Genomic DNA, 10,840 nt, shown 5'->3' with positions numbered 1-10,840 from the left:
TTTCAGTGTCTTTATTTTCGTTGCCGTGGTGGTGCTTTACACGAATGCACAAGTACGCTTGGGGCTCTCAGAAATCAGCACAGAGTTTGTGCTTCTTACTCATCCGCACTGGCGTGTGGGAAAGTCGCTCCTGGACACGGGCACGTTCCAGGTCTGTCAGGGCCTCCTGAACACCGCAGGGCACCCTACACGCACCTGACCTCACAGGGGCACCCTGGCGCTTGGCTGTTCTGTCTGCTGGCCACGCTGTGCAAACTGGTAACTCGCTGCCATCTCCTGGCAAACTACGATTCAGGAGTATCTGTACAGACTGGAACAGAGCATTGACATAGATATTACCTAATGTCAGCCCAATTAAAGAGAAATTACACTTAAACCTACAAGAACGCTTAATATAAAAGTGGTGGCAAGAGAAGCATCCAAAAGTCCTGCAAGGACCCCACAGCCTCTCCGTCTCTTTCTCTCCCTCCCAAAATTGTCCAACATTTCTACAGAACTTCAAGTTTGCTCCTGAAGTTCCCAATTTACCCAGGAACCTGGTGAGAATGGCAGCTCACAAGAGGGATATTATGTCCACACCTGAACAGGCAATAGACGGAACGGTATCCAACCAGCATCCCATCTTAAAGCTTCTGTTATAAAAAAATAAGAGAAGACTTAAAAACCTGCAACTGGAGTTGCTTGAACAACAGTTGCTGTAAGTGATTTTACTCATTTGCCTACAGCAAAGTGGTGGTTTTCTGCTACATTAAGGGAAAGCCAGTACCTGAAAGATTCACATGAACACTTCTACAGAATCTGATGTGCTTTCTCCAAAAGGAAATTCAATATTCTCCAGACTACTTCCAGAGAAACAAATGGACTGAAAAAAATTCTACGCAAAACTGCCTCAATAATCTAGGATGATTTTGAGTATGCATAAACTTGCCTAAGCTGGTTTAATTTAGGCAGAGAGAATGAAAGCAAGTAAGGGATGACTGATCAAATTACTTTATAAAATGAAGCCAGCAGCCATCCAGGTGGCATTTAAGTATTGCTGTAAAGCCATCTTCACACTATTAGCTTTTTCCAACTTGAAACTAGGTCAATTCATATAATCAAAATGAATACAGAGTCTCTCCCATTCTTTTGCCCTGGGACTGCCAAATCAGGCTGATACAAGAAACCTTTTCACTCTTCCCAAAGAAAGTGCTGCTTTCTAACTATTCCATTTACACAGCTACGAATAATTGTACTAGATCCACGTCGAACTTTTATTTTTATTCCTGCCTGCAAAATTTACACCCAACACTCAGTTTTGAAATGCACCACCAGTTCTGAAGTTTCTGAAGAACTTCCGATTTCTCCATAGCTTTAAGGAGTACAGGAACATTAGTGTAGTCACCAAGAGGTCAAAGCTTAATGCTGACACAAACATTATTTACTTTCCTCATCTTCTCAAGCCACTGTAAGACAGACTTAAGAAAGGTGCCATACAGATGAAAAACTTATTATTCCAGTGTCATCATTATAGAACTGGATCAACCAACACCAGTAACGGCTCCCACTTGACTCATTAGACTTCCTAGGCCGATCTGGCTAGCAGCCCTGACAAAAATACCAATTTTTCTCCATTTCTTCAAAGCAGTAAGGAACCACATTATCAAGTGGAAACACCTTTTATCGCCACTGCCATTCCTCTTCATCTACCACTCTGAAGGGATTAGCTTTCTTCAAGCATTTTAAAGCCTCGATAATTTTGCCTTTTCTGATACTATTGCTTCTTTTGCTTTTTACTTACCATGGAGTTAGCAGGGGAAAAGGATCACCGTGTGCCTTTAAAACCATATTACTGGTGACAAGCTATATTAGAATGTGGTTAGTATTTGGCTTTGTTGATTGACAATTTGTGACCACTGTGGGGGAAAAAAAGTGTCAAATCACACCACCTCAATTCAACAGCAAACCTCTTCAAAAAGAAGGTAACTAAAATCAAGTGCAAGTTCAGCTGAGGTCCTGGTAGAGAGGAAGGAGTTCTCAGTTCCGTTTCACTAAGAATTTATTCACTTGGCGTTTTAAATCTGTACCTGAGCTCCTCCTACACCCTTTTCAAGAAAAACAATCAATCTCCAGAAGTAATAGGTATCTAAGTTCAGTTTGTCCTGTATTTAAAGCAGGACCTACTGCTACTGGCAGACCACAAACAGATACAGCCGGAAAAGTCTAGAGTCAGTTCTACCTTTTAAAAAATGGTCCGAGTCCAAAAGATGCACAGCTACAGAATTTGTCTCCTTCCATTTCGACAGCAGGAGAACCACATAAGGCAGTATGAAATGTAAGATCAAACGGGCAGTAGAACAGGCATGATGAGTAAGCACTTAAATCTTTTGCCAGCTTTAAAACCACTGGCTGCATTTGCCCCACCCCTCAGACTCTCCTCCCTTACCTGAACTTGCTCACAAATGGGTGGTATAATGCAGGAACTTGTCGATAGTAGGCTGGCAGTGGTCGTTTCAAAGTCAACTCTGTTGCTATTCTCAAAGTCTGTAATTTCTTCCCTGAAAATCCATAAGGAAAACTCTGGAATCAACTAAGCATGATGTTTTAAGAACAAGATGTGCCAATTTACTTTAAAAGCTTAAATAACTTACAGAAGCTGCTCAATGCAAGTATTTATTCATACCCAATATGTAATTAACTAGTTACAAAGCAAGATCTTTCATGCTACTAAGTGTTGCTACTTACATTCAGGAGTGTATTGAATGCTACCGATCTGAGGCCTAGATGAAAATTCTTCTGATCTCTCTCTGCAATCAGATGCAATATAACTAGGGGCAATACAAGTTTCAGTTGCCAGTTAATCCTCAAATCAGTATTTAACATAAATAATTTAGTCTCAAATGTATGTTCAAGGATGAAGTACTGATACCATCAAGGAATCTCTTTACCTTGCAATTCAATAAAATGGGTACCACTTTATAACATAGGAAAGCAAACTTCTGCGCAGGCCTAACACCATCATATATATTCTTTCAGAAAAAATGTAAGGTCAATTAGAACTAGACTGAACTCATTTTATTTCCTTCCAAAAAGAATAGACACTAATTTAACTGTATACAGAATTTAATTTAACTATAACTATACAAGTTTCAGTATATTGTCCTGTTCAAGAACTTATATTAAAAAAAAAAATACTGCCAAAATTCTAATGCATACTTTACAATTAAATGCCCCATCTTTCTTTCCCCTAGTAACCTCAGACTAGAGCTGCAGGGTTCAGATTAACTTATGTACGAATGAAAATTCCCTTGCTCTTAAATGTAGCTTTATTATTGCCCATGTTTCTTCTACCACCACCAAAACTGGACTCAGAAGTAAGTTTTACTGTATTAGCAATGAAAAATTCGATGAACCTTGTAAGAACAGAATTCAGAAAAAGATTAACAACAGTTTTTTACTAGATCAAATTATGTCACATCCCTCTAAAAAATAATACTTAAGCATTTCTGTTTATTAATCTGTCACATTTTACTATAGTATCTGCAAATTTCTTACTTTGAACACTTGAACAAACGAGTAGTAACCACTTTCAGTTAGACCCATCAAAACTCGCATCGAGTTCTCTGAGAACTGTGAGTTCCTGTTTTGAAGGAAAAGGTGTCCAACGAGGTTCCAAGAATTTTCATCATTATACTCGGTCAAACAAGTTAGCCAAAAGAACAAGACAATTTTCTTTTTTTCTGGTATGACCAAACACTACCGTTCCCCCACTTTCTATTGTTATTGCATTTAAACCTCCAAGATTCCTTACCTTGACTAAACAAAGGTGCCCATTTAGTTATTTACTGTACTGTTTTACCTAGTTGCTGTCCAGGCACACTGAAAACTCCTCCCTACACTGCCAAGGCTCCAAATCCACCGTTCCAGTTAATGGAAGTCCAGGTCACTCAAAAACAGAATTACAGTCAGCAATTCTGTTTAGATATACCACCTGACGTGGCATTGTGTAATTTCATCACAAATCATTGCAATTGAATGCAAAGTAAAGGAAACTTGAGTTTATTTAGCTTCCAATTTCTGGGAGGTCAAGAGGAACTAGGACTGCTCTGGACAACGAAAGAAAATAGACTGTGCTTACAGATCATTTTCTGCCATATTCTTTCTTTAGGACCACCGTTTTATTGTTGCCCTTTCTATTACACGGGATGTACATATTATCAGGTGTTAATAAAAAGTCAGTGCCTGTACAATACATTCTACAACTGAGCACCACTTTCCGTAACTGAACAGGCAAAGAAATTACACTGAACATCAGCATCTGGCAGTATTTCTCCAAAAAAAGTGACTAAAATGGGTTTAAATTGATTAACACTATTAAATCACATCTAATATTTGATACTACATGATTTCATTACAGCTATACGATACAATTATACAAAATGTGTTAACATCAAAGAATACAACCAAAATTAAGATAGCAAACAAAACCTATATAACTTTTTTTTCTTTACAGGAAAATACTTTTGAAGTATGCATGTAACTGCCCATTCTTTTAAAGAAAATCTACCGCAAGCAAGTTATCAACCTCCAGAAAAATCACACATAGCATTACTACGCATATCCCCAAAAAGTGTACAATATGCACACTTGGAAAATACAAAATTAAAAAAATTGTAAGCAACAGGTGAGCTTCATATTTATAAGAATGTGAAAAGAAGTCCAATTTTAGCACTGTTGTATAAAGAATTGTCTTTTTTGATGCAAGTTCATGAACTAACCCCTTCGGTTGGGGCCACACTTTACAAAACACCGTGTTCTTGAAACGGGATTACAGAGCAAGGTAGAGCATCTTAGCAACGTCACCTTAAAGTTTTTTTTGTGTTTTTTTTTTTTCTTTTTATTCACTACTTATCAAAACACGTCCTTTAGGTTTGTAGGGTTCTTTTTTTAAAATTCTTTCCTAGAAACAATATACAAAGGGGAGGCATATTTATTTCCAATTCATACTCCTGTAAGATGCTTTGAGTTCAAGAACTTTCTCTTCCAACTTTCACTGGTTGTTTTTGGCCTTAGCGTGTGTTAAGATGTGAGATTTCAGGTTAGTTGATTGCGCAAACTTCTTATTGCAGCCGTCAAATGGGCAAACATAGGGCCTGTCGCCAGTATGAATTCGCACATGTGTGCGTAAATTGAAGTCCAGTGAAAAACGCTTTCCACATCCTTCAAACGTACACTGTTGAAAGGAAAAGACATACTCCATTAGCTAACAACAGCAGTACTCATTTCAATCACTGATTAGAACAGTATTCTTTAAATCACTGCACAGACACGAAGCTAGATGCTGAAGATTATTACAGGTGAAGCTGTGGTCATCACTTTTAAGCCATGTTTAAAAAAATAAAATGAGTACTTCAGGTTGTTTTACCACAGTAGTATATCTGTTTTCAAAGAGGGAAATAACTTTCAGCTTGCAAGCAAATGCTTTCACTAAAAACACCTTCTCTGCATATGAAACACTATTTTGCTATGCTGTACTAGAAAACAGAAACAGTGTTTCACATCAGAATTTCCCTGTTTTGGTGATAACTTGCAAAGATTTGCTCATTTTACCAGCTTTACTTTTAAGGTGGGCTCAGAATACAAAAGACAGCATGTTTAGTGGTAAATACTTGTAATTTAAAACACAGCAGCTCCAGCATACACATCTAAGGGAATGCCGGAGGACTGTAAATCAGGTTTCTGAATTAATTCAAATTAATTAAAAAAAAAATCAACAAAAAATATATATCTTAAATATGTACTAGGGAACAGAGATATGCTCAAGACTATGAATACCTGTAAAGAAGATTTATAAGGAGTATCATATGAAGTAGACAGGGGACCTCTGGTGGCAGAAGCTCACGTGACTTGATATGAATGGAAAGAGATTCAGTGACTACCATCATTTTGATGAAAACTGATTAATACTGCTACTGAAAATTAGTATCACGAGTCAACTGAGCAAACAGCCGCGAGTCTCAGTTGTCCACAAGTGCTAAGTTGAAAAGATGATGAGGAGAAAGAGACATTTTCCTCATTCAGTAGTAACTGCAGACTTCATTTTTGAAGTGGGTAACTTTACATTATATTTTGGAAGGCATCTCCCATGTACATACAGTTTGCTAATTTCTAACAAAAGCCCACAGAATTAGTTAAACAACAGCCTGATTAGCTTAAGGGGACTTCCAGTTTTTAAGGTGATCATTCCGTGCCTCATCTGATTTCAGAAAAAAATATGGTATCCTCAAAGTCATATAGAAGCTAGGTTACAGTTACAGTCTACACATGTTTACCAAATAAATTGTGGTACTTATGTCTGGAGGTTAACAATACCTGAAAGGGTTTCTCTCCGGTATGAACTAGCTGATGTCGCTTTAGTTTTGAGCTCTCCACAAAGGCCTTGCCACATTCTGCACATACGTGTACTCGAGGGCCATGAGTGTGCAGATGCTTCCTCATGGCAGAGTTGTCCCTGAACATCTTTGTGCAGCCCTTAAAAAGACAGTGAAACTCAATTAGTAGATAAGCTAGTTCTGATAAAGGAGGTTTTATCTGCTACAGTACAAGCATTTAAAGTGCTTTTATATCTTGAATACTTTCTTAAAAGTTGTCCCTGAAAAGGAGACCCCTTACATTTATTTTAAAAAAAGCAATACCAAGAAAACTGATCATTTGAAAAGCTGGGGGAAAAAAACTGAACCCCAAATAAAAAAAAAAAAAAACAAAACCCTCTCCTCACTTAGTATTATGAGCCATGTGTAGTCAAAAGAATAATAGGATAGCCTCATAGAGAAGATGCAGCTCTGACAGAAGCAAATGAATAAACCAAACAAAAGCACTTGCAGTTTCAGGGAAAGAAAAACTGAAAGACAGAATGGGAGCTCATAGATACCTATGGTATATTCTTCCATGTGCTATATTCTCAGCACTACAGTACTATAATATACGATATATTCTCTAATATACTGCAGGTTACTCTCTAGTACAAATTTGTATGTGCACCACCCCATCTCCCAACAGTCTGTCATCTCTCTTCTCATTCCTGAGAAGAAATGCAGCAAGAGGTATTCCAGCATGTAGCAGCTTACAGAAACTACTTTGTCCAAACTAGCAACAGCAGATTGATCACTACCGCCTTGAGATATAAAGAGACTGCCACTGCTTCTCCAGTTTAAACCTACAAGTGATACTGGGCAACTGAATAAGGTAGGAGAATCTCTGAGATAGTGCCAACTCAACCTAACAGCAAAAGATACTCACATTAACTCAGGCACAGCATGAGAAGTCTTAATCTGGGGTCCATGCTGCATTGACACAGGAATACTACTTTTGATTCCAGAGTACACTTAAGCAAGCAGAGACCTGGGGCTGTCTTCACCCAGCCCTTCTAGAACTTTTTTCACCTTTTAGTGACAATCAATAGACATCTATCATATGTTTTATAAATGTCTTCCTCAAGGTTCAAAATCCCTCATAAAATCTTACTAACAACTGTAAATTCTAGCTGTACTCCAAGTGATGCTGTTTAAACTTACTTAAAACTAGTCTACCAACATTACTGTGTTATGAGGCATAAAATTTGACAACGGAACCTAAAGGAACAATCAATTGCCGATCTTAAATTCCGCAGGCCTCCTCTTTGGAAATTATTTTTTTCAAAATAACCACATTTAAATATGACTTATTTCTTTAAAAAAAAACAACCAACCAACCAACCAAACAAACAAAAACAACAGAAAAAAACACCAAACACCACACAGGGGGAAATGCCACTTTCAAGAAGAGTTCTCTCTTCAGGCACTAGAATTTCTTTGACCGATTTAAGAAGTGTTGTGCCACCATTCATTGCATATAACAGAACTGGGGGGCAAAGCAGCACCAAAATAAACATACTATCAACTTTTTTTGCATTTATTTCAGAGCCCCTGCTTGCCTCTGAGAGGAGCAGTTATACCTTTGACAATATTTTTCTTTTTTAAACTAAAGTCATAAATGCACAAAGCCTAGAAACACTACAAGAGAGAAAATGGAAGGACAGAGTATTTTTTCCCCTTGTTTAGATGAAGCTGAGGCTATGAAAAAGTAAATCAAAGAAATGAAGGCAGCATTCCTCAGTATTGTAAGGAGTAACTGTTCCTGTATCTCCACATACTATACTATAATAAAAACATGACACTTGTGGAATGTGAAGAATTGGAAATCAATATAAGCACGAAGAGGAATCCAGCAAATTCCTTAGACTTCGGCTGTCAGAAAGAAGTCTTCTATTCATGCTCTCTAATGTGTACTATTAGCTATCTGCCCTGATTATTTGCTTAGGCTCACACTTATCTAGACCAGAAGTCAGCAAGATTGTATTTGTCTTTTTTCATTACAGACTAAGTCAGCTAACAGAAGCTCTACAAAAGCTGCATAATGCCATAAAGCTAGATGCTACCAATCTAGGTGACTGGCAACATTTACCCAAGACAGAGGCTTCCACACTATCAGTGGGTCAGAACCATATCTCCAAGATGCCTCTCCCTCTCCCTCTCTCTCTCTCTCTTTTTGAAGATGATGCACCTTCCAGCCCTGTGGAATGTAATCCAAAGTCTTCCAATAATGCTGACTTTGGCATCTGCACCACAAATTGCTGATTCCTGATCTAGACTCCAAATCCATCACGGTTTACAAGCAAAGGATATATAGATCTTGGGAACGTACTTTCAACAGCTTTCAGAACATTCTTTCAAGTATGTAATCTTGGGTGGCATGAAATCACAACAGTAAAACCAGCATGTTAGGGACCGTGTATCATGATTATCAGAAGATTAGGGATGCACTGACCTTAAGACAAGGAATAGGAATAATATATTATTCAGTGAAAGGTCTTTAAGGAAGCCTCTAAAGAATGATAACTGAAATACAGTTAACCGAGTGTAGTCTATTAACAGTAAGATATTTCAGTTATTCATTCTCAAGAGAAAACATCAATACAAAATTCTGGTCTACAAATTACTACCTACTCGGAAGCTGAGCACTTCACTTACTTTGTGAGGACAAGCTATCGTTCGTGGAGCATCATCTTCTTTAATTTTTCTTGGTTTCATTCTTTAAGATAAAAAAAGAAATAAAACATAACATTAGTAGAAAAACATTAGTAGACAGCTCTTCTCCCATAACTACCTACATAATGCACACATTTATTTGATAATATTACGTGCATCAGTAGTACTCAGTTTAATATTTTCAAAGCCTTCATAATAATATTAACAGCATAATTTAGCATTTGGAAAGTTCAGCTTTTCCAGAAGGACCTCTCAAATACAGAAAAAAGACATTTAATACTACCTCCCTCATCCTTTGAGTATGTGGAAATACAGGTGTTTTTTTCCTGACTTATACTAATCGTAATTAGGAGGTCTTGTTTGAAAACTCCATTTTTGTTGTGCCAGTGCCCATGTGGCCTATTTATCTTCACTTCCTCTGCATCCCTGCACCAGGACATGGAGAACAGAGTAGTCTCAATCATTCTTCAGTACTTTCACCACCCAAGACTTCAGAAGAAAACTCTACAGAAGCAGGGAAGGCAGGCAAGTTGTGCAATCTACACAGACAATGTAGGCATCCATTATAACTACAGAAACTGCAATTATTCTTACTTTAAGCTACTGTACACATGGATTCCACTCTTGACAAATGACAAGCAATCATTTATTTACTCTTGGTTGCTGACAGGGATCTTCACCACTACTTTATGGGTGCCATTAGTCTCCATTGACTACCTATAAGGAGCCCAACAAACTATTGCTTGCCTGTGTTAGGTATTCCAAATACAGTAAGACTCCCTGGTAGACAACAATGTTAGAACAGTCCTGGCATAACAACCACCTGTCTGAATGTCAAAGAAGTGTCAGCTGTGTGGACACTATTCTGGGTAAGTGCGCTGCCCTTTCACCTACCTTTATTTCTCAAACCTGTAGTGCTGTCTTCAAAAAAGCCAAAGAGAAATGGCTTATCTCTACCTTATGGTGGAGGTAGGTAGGTATAAATAAATGCACCTCAGGCAGCTGAGGATTCACTTAAGTAAGTAATGAGATTTTGTGTATTCCAAAACCTTGCTGTAGAAGGGAAGCTAGTCTGTTTATGTGAGGTCCTTAATTATTTTCCCTGGTAATACAGTATAAGATAGTTCTGTATGATGAGGTAGCTACATATCATATCTGTAAGTGAAACAAAAGGTTTTCTGGTGTTCTCTCTAGTCTCAATTAAACAGAGATGAGTGGCCTGAATTTAACAAAAGAATTAGAATGATCAGAATCACTATTCTTAACATTAAGAAGGAAAGAAGTCTGTTGCCATCCAAGACAATTTTAATCCCCATGAGTTCAGTTCCTGGAAACAGAAATGGAAGAACAGGGTTGGAGGAAGAGATTTCCAAGTAGTACATACATGTGGTTTTTTTTGTTTTTTTTTTACGTGCATTTTTAATAATTGGTCTGAGAATGGCTACTAAACAGCAACTTCTAAATGTACAAAACAATTCCCAAGAGCTGCAGGGAAAATAAGCTAAAATCTCTCCAATTCGACCCTGTAAGCATTTGTTTCTTTGCAGGCAGGGTCCAGTTGTCTTTGATACTGTAAGATTTCTATGCATAGAGCTTAAATCTGCTGTTTCACCTGCCTCCTTCACATGAACAGATGAGAGAGGACAGGAATGGAAGGCCCTGTGAGGCTGAATTAAGGCAAGAGCAGTGAAAAACCTCCCTGAGAATTCCTGAAGACTAGATCCAGGAAAATCTTACAACTGCCAATGGAATCATATGTGATGGAGAAGTCTCCT

The 10,840-nt window shown here is 37.9% G+C and overlaps 1 protein-coding gene across 2 annotated transcripts in view; it reads right to left on the bottom strand.

The window, feature by feature from the left end:
• Positions 1 to 3,469: 3,469 nt before the first annotated feature.
• Positions 3,470 to 10,840, bottom strand: part of YY1 (YY1 transcription factor) — a 28,355-nt gene continuing 20,984 nt past the window's right edge. Inside the window, exons 3-6 of one of the 2 annotated variants that reach the window (XM_087747706.1) lie at positions 9,048 to 9,108; positions 6,352 to 6,510; positions 5,815 to 5,885; positions 3,470 to 5,212 (exon numbers count right to left, since the gene is read on the bottom strand). In XM_087747706.1, the coding sequence (XP_087603832.1) occupies positions 5,074 to 5,212; positions 5,815 to 5,885; positions 6,352 to 6,510; positions 9,048 to 9,108 (430 nt within the window). In that variant the 3' untranslated portion in view covers positions 3,470 to 5,073. The remainder of the gene's footprint in view (positions 5,213 to 5,814; positions 5,886 to 6,351; positions 6,511 to 9,047; positions 9,109 to 10,840) is intronic. The other variant, XM_087747707.1, reaches the window with a different exon arrangement.

Source organism: Nipponia nippon, unplaced genomic scaffold (genome assembly GCF_047370975.1).
Source record: "Nipponia nippon isolate SJK-2023a ecotype South Korea unplaced genomic scaffold, ASM4737097v1 scaffold_11, whole genome shotgun sequence".
NCBI classification, from domain to species: Eukaryota; Metazoa; Chordata; class Aves; order Pelecaniformes; family Threskiornithidae; genus Nipponia; species Nipponia nippon.
This window is presented reverse-complemented; position numbering and strand designations above follow the sequence as displayed.